The sequence below is a fragment of the Microtus oregoni genome, unplaced genomic scaffold, assembly GCF_018167655.1.
Source record: "Microtus oregoni isolate MIOR12 unplaced genomic scaffold, Mior012 000000F_ref0000247, whole genome shotgun sequence".
NCBI classification, from domain to species: domain Eukaryota; kingdom Metazoa; phylum Chordata; class Mammalia; order Rodentia; family Cricetidae; genus Microtus; species Microtus oregoni.
In genome coordinates this window covers 15,828,763-15,854,259 of record NW_024543059.1, presented here as the reverse complement: position 1 = coordinate 15,854,259, position 25,497 = coordinate 15,828,763, and the positions used below count along the sequence as shown (strand labels likewise).

Sequence of the window (25,497 nt, the reverse complement as noted above, 5' to 3'; positions counted from 1 at the left end):
AAACAAGGGTGGCATTGAGAGCCAGCAGAGAAGATAGCCAAAAGATCAAATCAGATTTTAATCATTCAGAAAACACAACAGTAAATTAAAAAATATGGAAAGCAAGCCGGGCGGTGGTGGCGCACGCCTTTAATCCCAGCACTCGGGAGGCAGAGGCAGGCGGATCTCTGTGAGTTCGAGACCAGCCTGGTCTACAAGAGCTAGTTCCAGGACAGGCTCCAAAACCACAGAGAAACCCTGTCTCGAAAAACAAAAAAAAAAAAAAAATATGGAAAGCACTTTAAAATTATTAGAATGGTATTAGATAGGATAAATTCTATCTAGGTGTGTATGTCTGCATATAGATATGTCACATGAGTGAAGGTAACCTAGGGGGCCAGAGTTGTCCCCTGAAACTGGAGATAGAGATGGTTTGATAGAGATGTGGGAATTGAAACTGGGTCCTATGAAAGAACAGCACATTCTTAACCACCGAGCCATCTCTCTAACCCTCATATACTTTTGATAAAACTTGTAAAGATGAATAACTAGAGATATTTATATGCAAATGAAAAATATGTTGAATAAGAGCAATTGCAAAAAATGACATCATTTTTATAAACTTTACAATGTAGAAAATAGAGATCATGCTGGGTAGTGAGAAAAGATGGACTGTGACTTTAACTATGTCTGCAATGCTCAATTTCTTTTAATAGTCTGGAACAGGTGCAACTATTAACAAGAATTAAATCTCTAACTTTCTTTTTGGTTTTTTGAGACAGGGTTTTTCTATAGCTTTGGAGCCTGTCCTGGAACTCACTCTGTAGACCAGACTGGTCTCGAACTCACAAAGATCCACCTGCCTCTGCCTCCCTAGTGCTGGGATTAAAGGCGTGTGCCACCACCACCTGGCTATCTCTAATCTTGATGCTAGGTTCATTCTTACCTTTTTCTACTGTTTTCTCTGTTTTTCTGGTTAAAAAGTTCATATTTCAAAATTAACAGCAAAATTTTAGAAAGAGAAAAAGGGGGAGACAGATCTTTACCTTCCAGCTCTCATGGGACAGTCAGTCTGCTGAAGAATAGCATGCGTGTATGAAGTTGATAGCCCTGTACCTGTTCTGATTCTGGTGGTTTGGAAAGTTAGAATTTGTCTTTATACTATGTATCTTGTCTTATAGGTTATTACAGGCCGCCTCCTCTGATAATGAAGAATCCTCCAAAGCTGAAAGTGAGCTAACTCGCTGCCTCTCTGAACTCTACCAGAGAAAATCTCATGAAGAATCAACTGAAGTTAATCAAGACCGCGGCAGAAAGAAACGTATGCTTTTAGAAAGCCTGTTTCTTGAGGCAGTCTTTTTTCCTTTTGAGACTATATTTAAAACTATTATACTTTCTAAAAAAGAAATAAAAAGTTAAGATTGAAATGGTAACTAAAGGCAAATTTTTATATTTCAAATTTGAAAGTATTAATTCAGTTTAGATTAAATCATTAATGTTCTTGCTAATGAATTGAACATCCTCATTTTTATTATAATAGAAATATCAATACAGCTTTTTTACTCCCTATTTACAAATATTTGCTCATGGGTTACTTTGCCTCTCCGAACCCCATGCTAGGGGCATGAACCTAGGGCATCAGGCATGCTAGGCAGTGCTTTCCCCTAGAGCTATATCCCCACATGACTTTGCCTTTTTGTATTTATTTATTATGTATACAATATTCTGTCTGTGTGTATGTCTGCAGGCCAGAAGAGGGCACCATACCTCATTACAGATGGTTGTGAGCCACCATTGTGGTTGTCAGAATTTGAACTCAGGACCTTTGGAAGAGCAGGCAATGCTCTTAACCACTGAGCCATCTCTTCAGCCCCCTGGCTTTGCCTTTTTAATCATTCTGCTTCGCTCATGTTGTTGACTATGTAGATTGTTTTCAATTTCTGTCATTACAAATAATACTCTAGTACACATACACACACACACACACACACATACACATATATATCATGCATAAATTCTGAGTTTTCAGGAGTGAGTTGTCATTGTTAAAGAATAAGAAAATTGACTTTTGGTGCAGATTGCTAAATTGTGCTTGAGAAAAGGCATCTACTTGCCTAGCATGCCTGAGCTATAGGCTCCATCCTTAGCACTACCAGGAAGAAAAGTCTCACCACCACTGTCTCTTGAGCAACATCAAACTGAAGCATGCTTGGTATTTGCTTTGGGTAAAATCATTGAGATGGTTCAAGAGAGATGGCTGAGCAGTTAAGAGCACTTTTTTCTTTTGTAGAGGACCCAGGATTAGGTTCCAGTACCCCATGGCAGCTCACAACCATCTGTGATTCCAGTTCCAAGGAATCCAGTGGTCTCTTCTGATCTCCCTGGGTACTAGAAACGCACACATACACAGGCAAAAGCATTATATACACAGATGTAGGCAAATGCTTATATATGAAAATAAAATAATCTTAAAAAATGACTGAGTTATTTAGTCCCTAAACTTCAGTAAAAAGAACCTGTTTATATTACAGAAAGAAGCAGATAAAAGAACTACCTAGTTCAGATAATTTCTGAGGGGAGCTATTTCTTTCATATATGTTTGTATACATACATTCATGCATACACACACACACACACAGCATAATATAGTCTTGATTCCATAGAGGTAAAAGTTGACTTTTCCACGCTGATGTTTTGGCAGGCGGTATCCCTCGAACTCCAGTGAGACAGAAGATGAATACCATGTCCCGCTCCTTGAAGATGCTGAATGTGGCAAGGCTAAATGTGAAGGCTCAGAAGTTACACCCAGACGGTAGTCCAGACATTGCTGTGGAGAAAGGCCTCCAAAAGACAGCTGTCGGGAAAACAGGAGAGAAATCGGAAGATAGAGGAAGAACATTAAGAAGTTCTAAACTTAAGGGTATTCATTCATTTATTCATTCTAGAGCGTTCGGTGTCTGTGTTGTTATATAAGAGAGCTGGAAGCTGGGGAGTCCAGCCCAGTTGATAGAGTGCTTGCCTAGCATTCATGGAATCCTTTGGTTTGATTCCCCACATAAAACTGAGCGTGATGGTGCACACATATAATCTCAGCACTGGGAGGTAGAGGCAGGAGGATCAAAAGTTCGGTGTCATCTGTGTAATGAGTTTGAGGGCAGCTGAGCTATATGAAACCTCTTGTAAATAAATATACAAATAAATAAAATGAAATGGGTGAGGGGGTGGGACATTGAGATAATTTGGGGAAATGAAAACCAGACTAGGAGAGCCTTGGTTGTCCTTCAGGAGCCATCTACCCTTTTAAAATTTGTATTTAATTAATTTATTTTATTGACTTAGGGTCTCATATAGCTGAAGCTATCTTCAAGCTCTCTATGTAGCTGAACCTGGCCTTAAACTCCTGATCCTCCTGCATCCACCTCCACAGTGCTAGAACCACAGGCATTTGCCACTATACCCAGCAATCTTTTTTTTTTTTTTTTTTTTTGAGATAGGTAGGGTCTTTCATTGGCCTGAAGCTTGCTGAGAGGCTGGGCTAGCCTGGCTAGTAAGCTATAAGGATTTATCTGTCTCCATCCCCCCAGCACTGGGATTATAAGCGTGGTCCACCACATTTGTCTTTTAAAACAATGATGCTGGGAGATCAGGTTCTCATCCTTACAACTGAGCTGTGGCCCTCAGGTGGCCATATTGTTTAATTTTAAATAATTTTTGTAACATTTTCATTTATATTGTATGTTATGGTGTATATACATGGTGTGTGCATGTTGCAGTGTACATGGAAGTCAGAGGACAGTTAGTGGGAGCTTGTCCTTTCCATCCACAATGTGAGTTTGATCCTAGAGGTCAAACTCAGGCCATCAGTCTTGGCAGCAAGACTATTTAACTATTGATCCCTCTTACTAGCCTTTATTATTTTTTTAAGAAGTCTTTGCATATTTTGGATAATGAACCTTTATCAAATGTCCCTTGCAGATATTTTCTTCAAATCTATGACTTACCTTTTACACTCTCATCAGTATGTTGGTAGAACATTTCATTTATTTAGCTTTTCTTTTCATGTAGCCTAGGCTAACCTCAAGCCACTATGTGTCTGAGTCTTGCCTTGATTTTCTGTTTTTCCTTCTAGATATTCCATTTTTTTGCAGGTTAAAAATGATTAATGATGTGTGTGTGTGAGTTTATAAAGATTTATTTGTGTTTATGAGTTAGCCTGCATTTATGTATTTGTACCACATGTGTGACTGATATCTGCAGAGGTTAAAGGAGGGCTTCACATCACCTAGAAATGGAGTTACAGGGAGTTGTGAGCCACCAGATGGGTGCTAGGCACCTAACCCAGGTTCTCTGCAAGAGCATCAAGTGCTTTTAACACTGAGCCTTATCTACTAATCCTGCTAATGTGGTTTTAGTTTCAAATTCTGCTCATAAATTGCTAATATTTAGGGAAGTGGCAGGTTTTTGTAGGTTAGCTTTTTTTTAAATACAACTTTTTTATAATCTCCCATTAATTCCAGGAGCTGTCTTATTAGTTCTTTCAGATTTCCTGTGTAGAAAATCTTGTCGTCAATGAACAAAGACATTTTTAAAATTTTTTTTCTTGATCTTAATTTTTATTCTATATATTTACAAAGCCTTAGACATAGTCACTAATCTCTCTTCTTCCTCAACCTCGGCACTAGTGATGTTTTGAATGAGATATCCTTTCTTGTTGGCCTGTGCTAGGCACTGTGGGGTGTTTAACATTATTACTAGCATCTATACACTTTATGCTAATAATCCCTAGTGTCTGCCATGGCAATCCAGGCCACACATAGTTAGATTTTTCCTGGGAGACAAAAGTCTGTCTTCCCAATTGATAAACCCTTTAAATGATAGAGAGTTGATCAGAGTATGATAACCAAATGTTTGTTTTTTGTTTTTTCACAGACTTTAAAACTGAAGAGGAGCTGATGTCTTACTTACATGAAAACTACCACAAGACTGTGGCTACAGGAGAAACCACATTGTATTCATGTGCTCAAAATATGGTCTCAACCATTAAAGTGTTCCTAAAGTTGAAGGACGTCAAGGAAGTAGAAGTAAGGATGTATGGATGATGCTGTCATCAACGTAGTTGATAGTTTAGTGCATGTACCTTGAAGAATTTCCATTATGCTTACATGACTGAAAAGTTATTAGTAGGCTAGAAAGCTGGCTCAGTAGTTAAAAGCACTGACTGATCTTCCAGAGGAACAAGTTCAATTCCCAGCTGCATGGTGGCTTCCATTTGTAACTCTGATCTGATTCCCTCTTCTGGCCTCTTTGGGTACTGCATGCAGATGGTGCACAGCCCAAACACCCAGACTTGTAAAATAAAATAAAGATAATTTTTTTAAATAATGAGTAAAGGATTGTATATAATTCCAGATTTTGAAATGTGAGCCTGATAAAATGGAGAGTGGACTTTTTTCCTAATGAAAGTGCTATAATTTGTGTGTGTGTGTTTGCTACATGAATTAAACTAATGGGTTTAACCCTAGCTGCTCTTCAGAATCAATTTGTTGTTGTTTCGGTTTATTATTATTGATTATTGTTTATATTTGATGTATATGGGTGTTTTGTCTGCACATATGTCTGTACACATGTGCATTAGGGCCCCTGGAACTGAAGCTACAGACATTTGTGAGCTGCTGTGTGGGCACTGGGAATCAGACCTGCATTTTCTGGAAAAAACAGTCACTGCTCTTAATCAATGTGCTATCTTTTCAGGCCTGCTGTTTTGTTTTTAGTGCTGGTGTCTAGTCCTTTCAGACTGACAGACTAACTCCAGGTCTCTTTGTATTAGGACTTGGGCATCTATTTGTTTTTTAAAAAAAAAAACTCTGTACGTAACTTTAGCAGTGCTGTAAACCACTGTTTTAGAATGCCTTATTCTTTTTTAATCAAGTGGTTATCGCTGGGTGTGATGACCCACTCCTTTAATTTCTGCACTTTGGAGGTAGAAGGATCCAGTGAGTTCCAGGCCAGCCTGGTCTACATGATAAGTTCTAGGATAACCAGGGCTACATAGAGAAACCCTCTCAAAGAAAAAAGTGTGTGTGTGTGTGTGTGTGTGTGTGTGTGTAGTATAAACATGTGAGTGCTATATGTTCAGAGTCCAGAAGAGAATATCAGATCCTCTAGAGCTAAAGGTACAGATGGTTGTGAGCAGTCCAGCATAGGTACTAGGAATCATCTGTACCAGCAGTTTGTGCTCTTAACCTTAGCTGTTGAATGTCTGTAGCTCAGGGAACCTTCCTTTAATAGTTGAAATCTAAAGGCTTGCTACTTGGGTACACATAGATTTTTTTGTTTGGTTGGTTTTTTGTTTTGTTTTGTTTTTTTAAACCTGCATTCTCTTGACATCAAAGGAAAACATTCATTCCAGTGGTTTTCATTCACATGAAAAAACAGTCAACTGTGCAGCAAACTAGAAATGAGTAACATTTAATATAAAAATTTTGGGGCTGGAGAGATGGCTCAGAGGTTAAGAGCATTGCCTGCTCTTCCAAAGGTCCTGAGTTCAATTCCCAGCAACCACATGGTGGCTCACAACCATCTGTGATGAGGTCTGGTGCCCTCTTCTGGCCTTCACGCATACATACAGACAGAATATTGTATACATAATAAATCAATAAATATTTAAAAAAAAATAATTTGTATTTGCAGGTGGTTTGCCTGAATCATATGAACAACAGCCTCTTAAAAACCAGCAAAACTCTCCGACAGAATCATGGGGGAAAACTGGATAAAGAAGACAAAGTCAGAGAGTAAGCAACCACTTTGTTCAATTTTACTACTACTCCAAAACAGAGTTCTCAGGTTAGCTTGGGACAGTTTAACGTTGTCAGCTACTCAAGCATGCTTTTGTTGGTGATCTTTTTGATGTTTTGAGGGCAGTTTGGGTCACCTGTTACCTAACAGGTATACCAGTGTTTAGAGAAAGCACTGGATTCTTATTGGACTTAGTCTTCCTTTCCTTTTTTTTTCTTTCATGTATCATGGAGCCTGGCCTGGCCTCAAACTTGCTGTGTAGCTGAGGCCAGCCTTGAACTCCTCATTCTCCTTACAAGTATTGAGGTTGCAGGTGTACATCACCATGCCCAGTTTATATAGTGTTGGAATTCAGATAGAAGGCCTCAGGCATGCTAGGCAAGCACTTCACCAACTGAGCTACACTCCAGGTTTCCCCACCCACTTACTGCTCCCTCCCCCCCTTTTTTTTAGTACCGGAGATTGAGTCCCTGGCTCGGTGGTATATGCTAGGCTTCTGCTTTGACACTGAGCTGCCTTCCCTGTTCTTGGTCATTGCTTCTTATGTAAATACATCTTTGCTTAGAGAAAGAGTTTCCAGTAAGCGACAGTCAAAGGAGATGTGACAAAATATTTTGTTTCTTCCAGGTGCCAGCTTCAGGTGTTTCTTCGTCTGGAGCTGTGTCAGCAGTGCCCCTCAATACTGGAAAGTACAGATGAGGTGGAACAAGTAGTGGAGGAGGTGAGTCCATGGCTGCTGCCCTGAGAGCATGTGCCCGCGCTTTCTGCTTCCCAGCAGAGGCTATGGTAATTTTTTGCAACCTCTTCCAGGTGACAGATTTGCTGCGCATGGTATGTCTCACTAAGGACTCAGCATACCTGTCAGAGTTCCTGGAGGAGATTTTGAGACTGTAAGTTTGATTACTGGCTTAGTTTAAAATTGTTACTGAGGACTCCTCATGGTGCTGTCTTAGAATTACAAGATTACAAAAAAAGATTTTTTTTTTTCAGACTGGGTGGAGGGATAGGGAGGATAAGATGGGAATCTGTTCTGTATCTAACCAATATACTTCACAGGTATATTGACTCCATCCCAGGGATAATTGGACAACTTTACCACAGCCTGGGGTTAAAGATTCCTCAGAAGCTGGCTGGAGTCCTTCCTACAGAATTTTTTAGTGATGATTCTATGACTCTAGAGAGTAAGTCACCACCTCCTCCATCAAGTGCTCACAGATCGGTGTCAGGCGTCACTGAGTCTGAGCAGCTGGAGGAGCTGCGGACCAGATCAGCCAAGAAGAGAAGGTATTGTTCATTTAATGTGCTGAGTTGGTAGTTGCCCCGGTATCAGCACCACAGACATAATTCTCAGGAGTTCCTCCAAGGAGCATCTGACACTTTATGTTTTTTACTCAGGGAATGGGTGGTACTTATTTATTTATTTATTTATTTTATACAAAGCCCTTTACTGTCTACGGGGGTGTGTAAGAGCTAGGAACCTCTTCTGAAATAAGATTACGGTTTAGCTTATTTATAACACTTCCCTTGCTGCCTGTCATTGTGATTAGCTAGCTGAATCTGTATTAGTTATTTCTCTTAATTCTGGATTTGTTATAAATACAAGGTAACTAACTAGAACTCACTTAAACAATGTATTTTAGATGCTGGGTTCATGCAAGCCTCACTACATCTTTCTTTTATTTGGTGTGTTTTCTATTTTTAAAAGGAAAAATGCACTAATAAGACATAAAAGCATTGCAGAGACTTCACAGACTCTTCGACAAATTGAAGTTCCCAAAGTGTCCAAGAGAGCTACGCGAAATGTAAGTGATGGCATTGATTAAGAGCTAGCGGCTCCTCTGCGGCTAGGGTTGACGCTGAAGAGGAAAGGTGGTGTTTCTCCGGGTGGGAAGACAGCTTTGGTACCTTATCTGAAATGACACTTCAGGGTTTGGATTATGGAATATTTACAATCAAAAAAAAATTTTTTTCTTAAATGTTTGGGAGTTAGAGAGATGGCTTAATGGTTAAGAGCAGTTGTTGCTCTTCCTGAGGTCCTGAATTAATTCCCAATGCCCTCATTGTGACTCAGAGCCTATTGTGACTGTGCTACCATGGCATCTGCTGTCCTCTGGTGTGCAGACAAAACACCCATATACATAAACAAATCTTTTGGAAAGAAAAACCTTTGGATTTTAGTGCCATTTTGATTTTGGACTTTGGATTTAGGTATATTTAACTGATGTTGAATATTTCTGTGAACATGCATGAAACTATAACCAAAGGAATAAAGAAATATAAATTTAAAAACCAACAACAAAAGCAACAAAATAAGGGCTAGGGTGATAGTTGAGTTAGTACTTGCAGCCTGAATTCAGTCTTCAGAACTGCTGCGTGGACGTGCACAAACACGGAAACACGCGTGCGCGCGCGCGCACACACACACAACACACACACACACACACGGACGGGGATAGAGGGAGATAGAAGCTCAGTCAATAAACTTCTTACTTTAACATGAGAACCTGAATTTGGTCTGTAGAACCCATGTTGAAAAAATACATCCAGGGCTGGAGAGATGGCTCGGTGGTTAAGAGCACTGGCTGCTCTTCCAGAGGTCCTGAGTTCAATTCCAAGCAACCACATGGTGGCTCACAACCATCTGTAATGATATCTGGCACCCTCTTCTGGCATGCAGGCATACATGGAGGCAGAATGTTGTATACATAATAAATAAATAAATCTTAAAAAAAAAAAAAAAGAAAGAGCCGGGCGGTGGTGGCGCACGCCTTTAATCCCAGCACTCGGGAGGCAGAGGCAGGCGGATCTCTGTGAGTTCGAGACCAGCCTGGTCTATAAGAGCTAGTTCCAGGACAGGCTCCAAAACCACAGAGAAACCCTGTCTCGAAAAACCACAAAAAAAAAAAAAAAGAAAGAAAGAAAGAAAGAAACCATGTCTTGAAAAGCCAAAAAAGAAAAAAATAATAGGACTAGAGAGATGGCTCAGTGGTTAAGCAAACATGAAGACCTTAGTTCACAAATCCCTGGGTCTGCTAGACAGCTAGCCTAGGCTACTTAAGTTTCAGGCCAGTACAAGACCCTGTTTCAACAAAATTGTGGATAGTACCTAAGAAAGGAACCCCTAAGTTGGTCTTTGGCTTCCACGTGCACACATGTGGACCTGTCACTACAGAAATACACACATCTGTGAACAAACAAACTCAAAGACAATGATAGTGATAGTAAAACGAAGAAAGCAAGGAAAAGCTAGGAGTTGGGGCTGGAAAGATGGCTCAGTTAAGAGAGCTTGCTTCTCTTCCAGAGGACTCCTTTGGTTTTCACAACCCACACTGGGAAGACTGACAGGCACCTGTAACTTCAGTGCTAGGGGATCCTGTGCCTTTTACCTCCAAGGACACCTGCACAGACACACATGCACATAACTGAAAATAATAAAAATAGGTCTTGGCCAGGCATGTAACTCACGCTTTTAATCCCAGCACACGGGAGATAGAAGTAGGTAGATCTCTGTGAGTTCGAGGACAGCCAGGGCTGTTATACAGAGAAACCCTGTCTCAAAAAGCCTAAGACTAAATGAATGAACGAACGAATGGATAAATAAATAAGTCTTTTTAAAAAGTTAAGCAAGAATAAATTCAAAGTTTTTAATGTACATAACAAAACTTATAAAACAACAGTGAAAATGTTATTGAAAAATAATATGATTGTAATAGGTGTTTGATTATCTCCCAGAATCAATGTGTTACATTTCATTTCAGTAGTAGTTTGGGGGTGGGGGAGTAGATAAAGATGACCACTGTCATGAAGCCTGGTGGTAATTGATTTTCCTGTGGCAGCATAATAAGGGCTTGCAGGGAAACAAAACAGTATACCTAGAATCTGCTTACTAGCTGGGATTAACGTCACGCTGAGGAAAGACGGGAGAATAAAGATGCAGTGAAGCTTAGGAACACAACCTGTTTGAGAAGAGGGCAGGTCTGAGAACTTGCTTCTGAAGCATCCGCTACGGCAGTGGTTGTTCATTTCTAAACTGCCCTTAGCGTGATTTACTCTTTCTAGCATTTTTTTGAAATTTTTATTTTATATTGTCCAAGATAGCCATGACTGGACCCAGTGCTCAGGAGGCAGAGGCAGATGGATCACTGAGTTCGAGGCTGGTCTGGCCCACCTAATGAGTCTCAGGCCAGCCAAGGCTACATAGTGTGACCCTGCTTCTAAAAATAAACAATAAAAAATATCAGAGCAGAGTTATGGAGATCAGAATTTGATATTGATTATAGAATTATTTCATGCCAGTTGGTACCATAGATAATGATAGCTGTTGAGCAGGCTCAGATATTCATTTCTATTAGAATGATTGGGAAAAGTACCTCCTTGATACACTCTCCTAGTTTTTCTTTTCTCATTTCTCTTTTTAAAAGATTTTTTTCACTTTGTGTGTATTTTATTTATGTGCATGTTTTAACTGTGTGAGTATGTGTGTTTAAATGTACCGTGTGAATACCTAGTATCCATAGAGGCCAGGAAAGGTCATCAGATACCCTGAACTAGAGTGGCACTATGGGTAATGAGAACCAAACCTGAGTCCTCTGCAAGAGCAGCTATTGCTCTTAACCACTGAGCCAAAACTCCAGCCTCAGTTTTCCTTTGTAAATGGAAGAATGAGGTTAATAAACAAGGTTAATTACAAAGGACTGATTAAAATGTTAATAATGTGTCAATACAGAAGAGTCCTTGCTTGTTTCAGGGCTCTGGGTTCAATCCCCAGTGCCATCAAGAAAAAAAAAGCTACACGTCATATGTGGTATTCCATTCTTCAACTATTATGAGAAATGGCACAGTTGAAACAGCAAGTAGATGGGGCTGGAGAGATGGCTTCACGGTGAAGAGCACTGGCTGCCTTGTGCAGGACCCAGGTTCAATTCCCAGCACCCACATGGTGGCTCAGAGCCATGCATAGATCAGTGCCAGAGGATTCAGTGCCCTCTTCTGACCTCCCGTGGGCACATTAATGGTACACATACAGACAATGCAGACAAAACACTCATACACACAAAGTAATAAGTAAATCTTTAAAAAGAAAGAAATAATAAATAGGAAAATTTTGAGAAAGGATTCCCTTATTAGATGCACCTGGAATTTGGAGTTTTGACTTCTTTACTAGAATACCAAGCCAATAGAGGTTTGATAGAGAAAAGTTAAGAGTCCCATGTCCTAATCAATCTGTATGGCTTTCACCTTTTTAGGTCATCATTAAAAAGTTGAACAGTATCTCTTCTCTATCCAGTTTTCAAAAGTTGTAACAGCAGTTACAGTCTGTATAATCCTAGACCCTTTTCTGTGTATACCTAAAACAGACATCAGCAGTTTATGTTTGTTCATAACGGACCCACATCTACATGAACCTTAAAAATAATTTCATCCTAGCTGGGCATGTGCACATCCCTAACACATTCCTGGTATAAGGAGCTGAAGCGTGAGGATCGTTACATGGCCAACCCCAACTACATAGAAACTCTTGTTTACAAAGAAGCAATAGACTTAAGCTGCCATACTTACTATTCTGAATTTCAGAACCCTCCCCATCACCATCTCTAAGGTGGTATACACAAGTCTCCCGTGTGTGGTTTCAAACCCTCATTGGTTGGGTGTGTGATTTCACTGTTGCTCTTTTTGTTTTGTGTGTTCACAGTGCTTCTCATTTTGAATCACTGCTCTGTTGCAGAGGTGTTTCTGGAGCGTGTACTTTAGTGCATTTTTCCTTTGGATCTCTCTGAATTGCAAAGGTCAGAGAGTTTCAGGTTGAGCTTTTATCTTGAATGAATGCCTGTGTTGATAGTCCTCATTTCTCATTTCCAGGAGAATTCTCACCTTGCTTCTGCACAGCCATCACTCCCAAGGAAAGACACGGGTCAAGGTGTGTTTTGTGTTTTCAACACCTATTCACTGGATTGACAAATTTATTTTGATTGGATGTATTTAATGTAAGTTACAGCTCTATATCAACACTGGTTTAAAAAATACATCCAAATCCTTGTTTGGGGGGAATAAGATAGTTCATATAGCCTAAATTAAAATACTGCATCATGTAAATCACTGACTTAAAATATTTTAAAATGTCATTATCGTGGAATCCAAAATTAGGAAAAAGAAAAGAAAGAAAAAGAGTGAGGGAGGCAATGACACTGTTTTAGACAAAAGGAGTTTAACATGTTGGTCAAAGTGCACTCCGTGGTCCTGCTTGGATCTTAAGTTAATTTTATTTCTTTCTTTTTTACAATTATAATATAATTATGTCACTTTTATCCTTCCTTTTCCACTCTCTAGTCCTGCTCATGAGCCTTCCCTTCCCTTTGGAAATCATGGTCTTTTTTTCTTTGTTATTGTTATATGTATGTGGAGTACAAACCTAAACATATAAATTATATAAACTTCTCAGTCTGTTCAGTGTTGCTTATATGTCTATGATTTCAGGACTGGCCATCTAATATTAGATAACCAATTAGGGGCTTATATCTGCTGAAGACTATTTCTCTGAAGTTAATATATTTTTGTTTGTGTTTTTGTTTTGTTTTAAAATAGGCTCTTACTAGTTAGTTCTGGCTGCCTGGCACTTGATATTTGAACCAGCCTGGCCTCTGGAGCCAGAGAGCTGTCTTACCTTGACTCCCTAGTGCTAACAGATAGGAACATTTAATAAATCTATAAGTAAAGATACTAAATTCATTGTTTAAAAAATACTTCCCAGGAAGAAAAGTTGAAGATTAGATTAGATGATGGCTTCACTGCTGAACTGTAGTTCATTTAAAATAAACACACCAGCTTGTATTATTTCAGTTGATAATTCTAGACAGTTCGTTGAGGAATGAATTACATTGAATAAATGATGCTGAGATAACTGTATATCCATGAACAAAAGAACGGTACTGGCCCTCTACCTCATTGAAAATTCTGTGTAAAAACTTTTGGAACCTGTAAGGTCAGTAGTTTTGAGATCCCCGAGAAGAGTGCTATCCAGGGGAATCATTTTAATACTCAGCGTTACAGAGTGGCTTCCTTAAGCAGCTCTGTGTTTGGATCCCTTGTCAATTGACACTAACATAATGCTTTTTATCTCTTTGTCTCCCTCCCCTCAATGCTCTTAGAAGTGACTAAAGTCCGAAGAAATCTTTTCAATGAGGAAATGCTTTCTCCTTCAAAGCGGGGGCTGAAGCGTGGAATGCCTCGCAGCCATTCTGTATCAGCCTTGGAGAGTCTGCACCACAAACAGAACAGCTTCAAGAAGACCAAAAGTAGCACTTTTCAAGGTAACCACAAACACAGTTGGTAACAAATTTGCTGGTAACATTGTTTCTACTTTTATTCCCAAATTAGTAATCTGAGTCTTTTGCTCTTTTCTGGATTAGTTTAGCTAACGGTTTGCTAGTTTTATTATCTTTTGGAGAAACTTGAATTTTTCTTCATTGACTTTCTAGCCTTGCTTTCTCTGCTTACTTTGGCTTTAGTTTCTTGCTTTTTCTTTTTCTTTCTTAAAAATTTTTGTCATTGGTTTTGTTTTAAGACAGGGCCTCTATTTGTAGGGTGTGGGCAATAAGTTGTCTCTTTGGGCTCATCCTTCTTGGAGTACATTAAACTTGAGCAGTTAGGTTCGTGTCTTTCGTCTGATTGAGGATGTTTTTAACAATTTCTTCAGAAACGTTTTCTGCCACTTTTTTTCACCTAGAATTCTCATGATACATGTGGTCACATACATGATGGTACAGTGTACACGGGTGCCTCAGTTCTTAATTTTTACTTTTATTTTTTCTGTTTAGGCTGTTTGGTCAGGCTGTTTAATTTTGGAAGCCTTATTTTTCTGATTCACTGATTATTTTGCCTGCTAAGACATGTGGTTGAATCCCTTTACAGAGTTTCTTATTGCATCTGTATTTCTTTGTTAATTTGAGTCAGTTTCATTTAACCTAGGCTGGCCTCAAGCTTGTTATATTACTAAGACCTTTGATTTCTTTCTTTCTCTTTTTTTTTATACAAATTATTTTTATCGTTTGGAAATGTTTAAATTAAATATAATTACATCATTTTTTCTCCCCTCCAACCTCTCACTCCATTTCAGATTCATAGTCTCTTTTTTTAAAAATTATTACTGTTAAACACACACACACGTAAGTAAGTGTATGCATATGTATGCACATAAATATATAAATACAACTTGCGGAGTCCATTTAGTGTTGCTTGTGTATATATGATTTTAGTGCTGAACACTTGGTATTAGATAACCCCTCGATTTGTAGGGGTTATCCTCTTTGGGGGATATTCTCCCTCTCTCTCAGCCATTAGTTGCCCATAGTTCTTTGTCTAGGCCTAGACAAAGAATCTATGAGATTATGTTAGCGTGTCTGTTGATGTAATTGTTCAGTTTTTATTCATCCAAATTGTTGAAGTACAATGTATATAGCTTCTCTGTCATTTGCAGCAGGTTTTCTGTCTCCTGGCTCTTATTAATCTTTCTGCCCCCTCTTTGATGATGTTCCCCAAGCCTCAGGTCTGTGGTTTATATTGTGGATATACTAATTTGGGCAACGTACCCCACAGTCAGTTGCTCTCGGCATTTTGGCCAGCTATGGCTTTTTGTATTGGTCTCCATTAGCTGCAGAGAGATGCCCCTTTGATAAGAGGTGAACGCTCTACTTACCTGTGGGTATAAGGATAAATATTTAGAAGGCCCATGATCTCACTAGCCGTAGACAGTTGGTAGGTTTCTCTACCAGGCCTGAGTTGACTGGGACTTAAGTCTAACTAGACAGCTGTTGGTTACTTACGGCCAAGACAGGTGCCTATTACACCTTAGGGATATTTTGCCAGGCTGCTCACTGTTACAGATCATAGGCTTCACAGCTGATTAGGACCGTGGGTTACCTTCTTCCCTTGGCAGCTTTCATGGCAACTTCCAGTGCAAGAAAAAGCTAGTCCTCAGAAAGGAGGTTTCTGGGTCAGATCCAGTTCAAATCCTTAAGTCCTGTGTCCAAAATATCTCTCTAAGTGGCACAGCTTCATATATATGTGTGTGTGTGTGTGTGTGTGTGTGTGTGTGTGTGTGTGTGTATGTGTGTGTATGCATGTATACATATATATGTATATATATTTTATATATAATTTTAAGTAAATATATAATAATATGATTTCTATGGCTTTTCAGTCATCCTTACTATTATTTATCCCTCTTTCTTCCCTCTCCTGTATTGACCTCTCCTCCCTCATTCTTAATTAAAGCCCTCCCTGTCTTTAGTTCCTCCCTTTGTATCAGTTTTGTTGCTCCTGCCTCTGCCTCCTGAGTGCTGGAATTTGCTGCACGTGCCTCTTGGTTTTGTTCAGTGCTATTGGTTGAATTCAGGACTTTCTACGTACAAGGTAGAAGTTCTTCCAACTGAGCTGTGCCCCTACTTCTGGCTTGGTTTTTTTTTTTGAGATAAGGTCCAGGCTGGCTTCAAACTCACAGAGATCCGCCTGCCTCTGCCTCCTGAGTGCTCGACCGGCTTGTATCATTTTTAATCAGAGCTGAAGATTACTCCATTCTGATGAGCCCTGAAGGTATAGACTCTAGCTCAGTTTAACATCTTCTCTAGCCAGTAATAAGCCACACATAAGTTCAGACTGCTCGCTTTCCCTTGCTGCTGCCTGAGAGGGTTAAGTGAGATTTATAGTTTACACTGTTTTTGCATCTTAGGTTATCACAAACTGCTGACTAAGAGTGTGGCCGAGACCCCAGTGCATAAGCAGATCTCCAGGCGACTGCTCCACAGACAAATCAAGGGCAGGTGAGTGACAGTCCAATCCAGACCCCATCAGGCCACCTTCAGCACCATCCCACAGGCAGCTCTTTCTTGGATAATTCTTTACCTTGTTGCTTATATTTTACTGACAATAGAGCAATATGCACTGTTGCGCTCTGACCTCTCTCACTGGCTGTAAATAATTCTGAGATTTACGCACACTGCTTGTATCAGTTTGTCCCTTTTGTGTTAAGTAGTATTCTATTAAATGGATCTTCAGCCGTCACCTGCTGACATGGGGAAAGGTGGGTCCTTTTTCCTGCCAGGCAAGGCTGGAGAGCCAAGTTAGCCTTTGCTGAGAGAGGTACATCCCAGGCTTGTGTTTCCTGTAGTCACTGTTGGACTAGGATAATTCCTGCCCCTTTCCAAAAGAGAGTCATCTCACTTGGCAGTAAATTTTGTATCGACCTTTTAGTATCTATTGTCAGCTTCTACAACACCCAGTCTGAGATACGAGCAGCACAAATAAGGCTGAGGGAGCTCACTGCCCCTCCCACAGCTCATTAATAACAGGGAAAAAAATACATCTATTACATATTATCACAACTCCGCCTGGACATTGTGTACAGATTTTACACCCTTGTGAAAGTTACAGGGGAATTTGTGAGAATGAAAGTTGGAAGTCCTTGATGAGCTGATGGCTATTAAAACTCTCCATAAACATGCCTACTCTCCACTGTGACTGTACAATGTTTAGCTGTACTTTCTTTAAAATACATTAATGGAATTAAAAAAAAAAAAACTTCTATTTTAAAACTAATTTTGACATTGTCAAAATACATTTCACACCTGAGTAGTGGTGGTGCACGCCTTTAATCCCAGCACTTGGGGGCACAAAGCAAGTTCCAGGACAGCCATAACTGTTAAACAGAGGAAACCCTGTCTCAAAAAACCAAAAAAAAAAAAAAAAAAAAAAGAGTGTATGGTCTCTTACAGAGGACCTGAGTTCAATTCCCAGCCCCCAGCACCAACACCCATGTAGTGTAATTTGTAGCAATCTGTAACTCCAGCACACATTTTTTTATCTTAAAAAATTCTAACCATTTCCATACACACACACACACACACACACATAGAGAGAGAGAGAGAGCGCGCATAACTTGATGTGTATATTAGCTTATGCAAGATTCACAGTTCAGTCCTCAGTTCTCACAGGGATAATGATTATGAGTGAGAGTGCTCACCAGTGCTAATATTGTCGAACCCCAAGACTTTTGTGACTTTGCTGAGATATATTCTGTCTTTACTGTGTTTTTGTTGTTGTGTTCTACTTTAATTGTGTATTTGTGGTGTGTGTGTGTGTATGTGCGTGTGTGTGTGTGTGTGTGTACTTGCATGACAGAGAGCATGTGAAGGTTGAAGACGGTTTTTTTAGAATTGGTTCTATCCTTCCATCCTGTGGCTCCTGGGGATAGAAACACAAGTTGGGCTTGGTGCAAGCACCTTACTTGATGAGCCTGAGTAAATCCTGAGTGCTGTTGACCTTCATGCTGTTGCTCTTCAAGGTCTTCTGATCCTGGTCCTGCTATTCACGTAGTTGAAGAATCTCCTGAGAAAGAGGATGGTGAGCGTGCTATCTACTCTTTTTGCATTCTACCTACTTCCACAAAAGCTGTTCTGTGTTTTTCATTCAGCATATCCTCAAATAGTTACAGAAACAGGGTTGGCTTTGGATCTAGCATATGTGAATGTTGCTTTACTGCGAATGTACTAAATTTTTTGGGAAGAAATAGAAATACTTTTACGTACTAGAAATAGGGCTTGGTGTGAGGATACAACTTCCATGTTATATAGAGCACTGTGACTTAAAGTGTATCTTAATAAGAGCAGTTGTTCAAAACCACTTTTTAAAAAAATATTTTTTTCCCTTCCTTTCTTATTTCCTTCCTTCTTTTCAACAGGGTTTCTCTGTGTAGCAGCCCTGACTGTCCTGGAACTAACTCTGTAGACCAAGCTGGCCTCGAACTCACAGGCCTGCCTCTGCCTCCCAAGTGCTGGGATTAAAGGCGTGAACCACCACCGCCCAGCTCAAAGACTACTTCCTTAAATTGTTTAAGTATTTGTGGCAGAAAAATGACTTGATAATTCCAGCACTCAAAAATACTTTAAATACATTTTAGTGTTTATTCTTCCTAGACAAAAATATTATGTAATGTGTATATAGAAAACCTAAGTAAGCTGGGCGTGGTGGTGCGTGCCTTTAATTGCAGCTCCACCACTCTGAGCAGGTGGATCTTTGTGAGTTCAAGGCCAGCCTGGTCTACTTAGAGAGTTCCAAGGCAAGCAGAGGTACCTAACAGATAAATTCTGTCTCAGAAAACAAACTTTGGTTTTATACAAAAGTCACACTATTTATACTTTTCGTTCTTTCTGTTACACTTAGAGGTGCCAATTGATGAGACTTGTAAAGGAGGGAGCTCACAGGTCAGTGTGTTCTACCCCCTTGGTGGGACTGTGTATCAGTCTCTTGTACATTCTTCAGACATTTCAGATGCCTCTAAAAGCCATTGTTGAATCTGGTATCACAGATTGATGCCTGCGACACAGACACTGGGGAGGGAGGTGCTGAGTCTCCTGTTTACCAGTTCTGCTTCTGGTTTTGCAGAAACAAGTTTGAGACGAAGTCCTCGAATCAAACAGTTGTCGTTTAGCAGAACAAATTCTGGTTCCTTCTATTCTGTGTCTCAACCAAAGTCTCGAAGTGTGCAAAGACTCCACTCATTCCAGCAGAAGTCAGGTAATGTGAGCCCGTCTGTCAAGTGAATGTTTCTGGGAAAGGGAATATGCAATTTGATATTTTCTCAATGTTTGAGAAGGTTAAGATTAGAAGTCAGTAATCAAGGTGATGGCAAGATAGCAATCCTTGGTCTGTAGCCATTCCTCCTTGGATTCCTACAGCTGTCACCCACGCTGCTGCTGTAGGTAACAGTTGCCCAGGTAGAGGGTCGGTACTATTAGTTTGTCTATTCTTCATTCTGTTTTCCATTTTTAGCTTGACTATAATGTTTTTACATTTATACTAAAATATATTTATACTAAAAATAAGTTATTTCAGTTGCTTACATTTTCTAAAATAAGGTTAAAATCCAGGTATACAGGTTCTACAGAGATGACTTAGTAGTTAGGAACACTGGTTGCTCTTACTGAGGACTGGAGTTCCCAGTACTCACTATTGCTAACTCCTGCAACTCTAGTTCCAAAGGATCCAGTACTCTGTTGGGCTGCCTCAGGCACTGCATGCACGTGGTGCATAGGCTTATGTAGACAAAACACCTAAACATGTAATAAAATAAAAATGAATAAAATCTTTTTTTAATCCAGGAAGGTAGCGGTCATTGCAGTTGTGTGCATCATCAGTGGGGATTCTCCACCCCAACTATGCTAAACATTGTTTTTCTTGTTTAATCATGTTGGGAGCACTGGACATGGTGGTGCACACCTTTAATCCCAGCACTGGGAAGGCAGAGGCAGGTGGATCTCTGCAAGGTTGAGGCCAGCCTGGTCTATGTAGTGAGTTCCAGCAAGTGCTACATAGAGAGACTCTGTCTTCACCCCACCCCCCAAAACATATTGCCAGGGCAAGTCTTAAGGAAGAATTAAATGTTGTTTTTGACTTGCAGACCAAAGAGAAAACTTTCCAGTCCAAAATATTCAGTCTCCTAAAACACTTCTTTTTGGGGCACTATCTGAGATAACTGGCTCCTCCAAGAAGGGCTCAGCCCGAATTAGGAAGTCCTCAAGAAGGATGTTGGATTCTGAGAACTCTACAGCTTACCAGGTATAAAATTTCTTTAGTGTTTAAAATAGTACAGTCTTGGGGAACATAGAGACATGGCTGAAAGAAAACTGGGGATCTATAGAGAATAAAAGGTGTGGATGGGTGTGGTGGTGCATGTCTTTAATACCAGCACTTGGGAGGCAGAGGCAGTCAGATCTCTGGGTTTGAAGCCAGTCTGGTCTACTCAGTGAGTTCTAGGACAATCAAGACTGTGTAAAGAAATCCTGTCTTTAAAAAAAAAAAGGTTTGGGTGGCTGGCTTAAACCTCATGAATGGTTGCTGGGAATTGGGGGTTTAAAGTAGCAGGTCTGGCTGAGTCACGTCAGCGAGGAGGAGATAGAAGCTACTGACTGCTCTGCTCCTTTGCCTGTGTCCACCACATGATGATTACTGACTGCTTCTTCCATCCAGTCCCACTTCACTGGCAGCTGCTCTTCATGTCTCTCTCAGGACGAAGCCACTGAGTCAAGTCCTGCATGTCTTAGTACAGACATTTATGCTTGCCTCCGTCCCCCAGCCCTGCCCTCTTCAGTTCACCTAGAGCATTTTATTAGCCATCCTCCATTTGGATCAAGCTGGTCTCTGCCATCTGGCCTTGCTAAAAGCAAAATTCCCTGAGTTTTCCTAGAGCAGAACCCTTGCATTCAGAAATCATCATTTTCTTTGAAAATCATTGAAACCACTTCACTGTTAGAGGATGCCACAGAGCTACACGACCATGCCCACTCTCCCCAGGGCCGTCTCCATGTCCATATGTGGGCCTGAGCCCTCCCCACTTGATGCTGTTGCTACTCAGACTGGACCTAGAAAGCTACCTGATTTCATATTTCCACTTTTGTTTGTATTGTTTTCTGGAAATCAAGTCCGTGTCCCTCCCCACTCCCCCACCGCCGCTGCCCCACTTTTACAGTCTCTGCCTTCCCTCGCAGATGCTGATTCTTTTTTTAAATTAGTACTTATTTGTGTGTGTGTGGTATGTAAAGTGCTGTGCACATGTCATAGCATGTGTGTGAAGGCCAGAGGGTAGCTTTTTGGAACTGGTTCTTTGTTCCTACCTTTATTGAGGGATCCAGGGATCAAAGTTAGGCATCTATGAAAGCATCTTTACCTACTGGGCCATCCTGTTGGCCCTCAGCTGAGCTACACAGCTCCCACTGTGCTTTCTTCATGTCCCTGCCAACTCCCTGAACATGAAAACCAGTTAGCCTGGGCTTCCCCTGAAACAGTCATGTTATAGAAAGATGGACATTGACTGCCTTACCTTGTAGAGTTTTTAGCCACACTGTTAACAAGAAAGAAGGAGATTTGGGGTTTGGGAGTAGCCTTTCTGAGACATCATTGTTGCTATGTATATTCTACTACCCCCTCTCCCGCCTTGACTGGACGAAAAGTGTTCCAGTAAAATCTGAGGAATGTTTGGGAACAGAAACAGGTCACTACTTCTAATTTCCAACTTAAGACCATTCTTTCGGCTGACTTTAAAGCTCCTGTTTGGTTTTCTAGAGGTCTAGAGATTATTAAGACTAATCTTTAGAGAATAGAGATTATAATATTCAAGCTCTGAAATAAACATTTTTATCTTTTCAGACTCCCAAAAAGAGTAACCAGAAATCTCCAAGCTTTCCTAAGACTACACCAAGAAAGTTCCCTCATACGGGACAGACTTCACTATGCACTCCAGAAAAACTACAAAACTCCCCTACAGAAATACCTCCGGCTGAGCGAGCCATTTCTGAGGCATCCTTAACAGACTCCTCACGTGGTTATAGCTCACCATTGGCATCAAAAGCCACTCCCCAAAAAAGAGCCTCCCCTGCAGCAGACGAAACCTCTCCTCTCCTCACAGAACTGCCCAGAACACCCAGTGGGGAAGATGAAGATGTCCAACCTCCTCGATGCTTGTCGGACTGTGCATGGCTGCACTCAATGAATTCCAGTCCAAAGGGCCTTTATTGTGCAGCATCCCCACCTCCCTTGACTGCCCAGTCCCAGAGTCAGTGTCTAAGCCCTGTAAGATATTCTTTCAGAACACCTCCACGTATAGCCCTCGCTGGCACACCTGAGCATCAGAAGCACCAACAGCTCCCTCTCCCCAGGACCTCTCAGGTACAGGAACCTGCACAGAAAATAGAGGAGAAAGCCGTCAAAATCCCAAAGAAGCCAGCAGACTCCATTCCTTCTTCCCTACCTCTTTCTCCAGAGGAACACTTTACTTCTGGATGTGATGGCTCCCAGCGTCAGCTTAGGAAATCTTTGTCAGCCTCTCCTCCTACATCACCCAGCACAGCTGCATCTGTCTCTTACTCTGTTCCCTCAACTCCTCCCAGAACCCGACAGAGAATGACCTCCCACCACATCCCCCCTTCTCCGCCATCAAAGCTTAGGAGACAATGGAGAAAGACCTCCAGTCCTGAAGATTTCCCAGAGTGCCAGCCCGGACCCTCTGCTGCTCCAGTGCTTGAGGCAGCTGCCAACCCAGGGGCCACCGTAGGCTCTGGAGGACAGCAATCTCAATCTTCTGAAGGACAGAGCTGCCAGGGCACTGGTTTCAGGAATGCCTGGCAGGTATCCTCTCCTGTGCTCATTGCAGGTGACACAGAGCACCATCCTTTGATTGAAGCCCAACTCCATAGCCTTGAGAGCCATGAGGTAAAAGGTGGCATCTTACCAGGGGAAGAAGGTGGGGGGCGGAAAAGCACACGAGCTGATGAGCCTCCCTCTGTGTCTGGCCCTGGGATTCTTCCACCTGTCCCTTCCTCTGTGTCCAGCTCCCCTGAGCTGCTGGCCTACACCTGCATGGCAGGCAGAAGGCAGAGCGAGACTGGTGCCCAACAGGGGAGCCCACACACTTTGGAGGCCACTGGCAGCCCTCACACCTATGAGGTTGAGCTGGAGATGCAAACATCTGGCCTTCCCAAACTCCGAATTAAAAAAGTAGACCCTGGAGCTCTTCTGGAAGCTGAGGCTCCAGGAAAGGAAAGCCCTCTGGAAGAGGAGGGTTCCCTCCCTGCTCTTAGCATGCCCAAGGCCAGCAAGTCCTCCAGTACCTATTTGTCGCCCCCTTGCCTCCGCCCCTCACACAGCACGCCTGGCAAAAATGGGGGGCAAACCTTCATCTGCCAGTCTTGTACTCCCTCGCGCTGCCCGCCCAGTACCCCCTCTCCATTTCAAGCAGATGTCGGGGTTTCTTGGACACCATCCCCCAAACAAAGTGGGAAGACCACTCCTGAAATTATCAAAGACTGGCCCCGAAGGAAGAGGGCGGTGGACTGCAGTGCTGGTCCCTGTGCTGGGAGAGGCGAGGCCAGTGCGGACTTCCCTGGGGTTTCATCACTGCTTGAGCCTGAGGCTGAGGGGAAGGAGCAAAGTCTTGAAGGTGACCTCCCTAAGGTTCTTGTCTTGGAGGATTTTGAACTAGAGGGGGTGTGTCAATTGCCAGACCAGACACCTCCCAAAGACAGTGTGTCTAAGGCTGAGGAAGCCTTCTCCTGGGGACAGTTTGGATTAAGCTCCAGAAAGAGATACCAGTCCGCCAAGGAAGAAGCCGAATACGATGTCAAAAGGGTCTGTGATTCCCAGAGTGAAGACCCCCAAGCTAGCAATCACAGAGAGTGGTCTCCACACTGGAGTGCACCGCCAGTCTGCTCTGTAGGGGAAGACGAGGTGTTTGTTTCTGGTGAGTGGTTTTCAAACCAACATGTGGTGTATTTTCTCTTGGGCAGGTTGGTGAGGAGGTGTTTGGAGCTGTGGGTCACCTGGAGTCTTGTGGGCCTACACTTACCTTGTGGCTTTTCCTTAGGCTCCACCCCACCCTCTGGCTGCATGGTTCGGAGCAGCCTCTCTGCCAGTAGTCTGCAGGCCCTGACTCAGTCTCCGCTGCTGTTCCAGGGAAGAACACCGTCCTCTCATAGCAAGGATGGCAGAGGTAACCTGCTGTTAAAGGTCCCAGGTGCTTACCAGGGCAGAGATTTCCTGTGAGTGACATGCAAGATTCTTGAGAGTGCAGAGTGTGGGAAGGTGGTTTTGACCCTGCAGTGTCGTGTGCCTTTCCCAGAGACTTCATGGTAGAACTTGGGGCGCCTGAAGAGAAACCTGCAAAATCCTCCCAAACTAATTCAGTTGCTGGGAGTGGTGCTGGTCTGTAGTCTTGGGCTTGGGCAGCACAAGTGGCAGTGATGAGCCACTTTCTCACAGTCGGTTTATTTCCTTTACATTCCTTTACATTTCCTTTACATTCATCACTAGGAAGTTCTGTCGGCCTCTGCCATCAGACCCTAGGTTCCCCACCTTCTGGCCCTTACGTAAAAGCACAGGATCTAGCTACTCAAGACAATGGTTAGAAACATTTGTGGTGAGGGACTTGGGTGGCTCTCTTCTCACAAAACATTTCAGCCATGCAAAGTAACAAACTCTAATCCGACCTAAAAGAAAGACTTAAGTGTGGACACGCGATGGGGCACTTGGCAATTCCAGCACCGTCTGCACATATCCCTTAAAACTGTAGGCGACACTCCTGAGTCCCCTCCTGTAAGACCCTCTGTGGTTAGAGCATGCTGTCTTTTATTCAGGCCTCACTGACCTCTGCTTTTCCCTAGATGAGGATGTGGATGTGTTCCCCTCCACTACCGAAGTGTCTCCTTTCAGTCAAGCCTTCTCCCGGAGACGGCCTTTCAGAACCTACACGAGGAAGAAGCTCATTAGCTAATCCTGGTAGAACACAGCTGGAGGACTCAGAATGAGGAGCACAGAGCCTGGCCAGATCCCTTGCCTTCCTGGAGCGGTACTCCAGAGTGGCCTTCTCTGAGTGTGGAAACAATGCCAGGCTCATACCACCGATCCCAGCAATGTGCCCAGAACTTAATGGGACTGAGAGAGTTCACAAGCAGCTAGGTCTCCCGTGGAGTTAAAAAAATTGGGGGCTTTGCAGGGTGTGGTACTAGGCCTATAGTCCCAGCACCTGGGAGATGAGGCAGAAAGCTCAGAAGAGTCTGACCGCTCAGCAAGTACACGGACAGCCTGTGCTATATGAGACCCTGTACCAAAAACAAACCACAAAAAGACATCAAGGACCTTGGCTTTTCCCCAGTCATTGTTGAGCTTACCACTGGAATGCCT

At 42.0% G+C, this 25,497-nt stretch overlaps 1 protein-coding gene across 1 annotated transcript in view; it reads left to right on the top strand.

Moving 5' to 3' along the window:
• The window catches only part of Ticrr (TOPBP1 interacting checkpoint and replication regulator), a 37,762-nt gene extending 12,269 nt beyond the window's left edge, over positions 1 to 25,493 (top strand). The window contains exons 6-22 of the mRNA XM_041656852.1: positions 1,161 to 1,300; positions 2,681 to 2,899; positions 4,909 to 5,060; positions 6,670 to 6,770; positions 7,402 to 7,495; positions 7,585 to 7,664; positions 7,831 to 8,058; positions 8,480 to 8,576; positions 12,634 to 12,691; positions 13,920 to 14,081; positions 16,499 to 16,589; positions 18,110 to 18,168; positions 19,210 to 19,341; positions 20,225 to 20,382; positions 21,970 to 24,058; positions 24,182 to 24,307; positions 24,978 to 25,493. Coding sequence (XP_041512786.1) covers positions 1,161 to 1,300; positions 2,681 to 2,899; positions 4,909 to 5,060; positions 6,670 to 6,770; positions 7,402 to 7,495; positions 7,585 to 7,664; positions 7,831 to 8,058; positions 8,480 to 8,576; positions 12,634 to 12,691; positions 13,920 to 14,081; positions 16,499 to 16,589; positions 18,110 to 18,168; positions 19,210 to 19,341; positions 20,225 to 20,382; positions 21,970 to 24,058; positions 24,182 to 24,307; positions 24,978 to 25,087 — 4,096 coding nt within the window. The 3' untranslated portion in view covers positions 25,088 to 25,493. The remainder of the gene's footprint in view (positions 1 to 1,160; positions 1,301 to 2,680; positions 2,900 to 4,908; positions 5,061 to 6,669; positions 6,771 to 7,401; positions 7,496 to 7,584; positions 7,665 to 7,830; positions 8,059 to 8,479; positions 8,577 to 12,633; positions 12,692 to 13,919; positions 14,082 to 16,498; positions 16,590 to 18,109; positions 18,169 to 19,209; positions 19,342 to 20,224; positions 20,383 to 21,969; positions 24,059 to 24,181; positions 24,308 to 24,977) is intronic.
• The last annotated feature ends 4 nt before the right edge of the window (positions 25,494 to 25,497 follow it).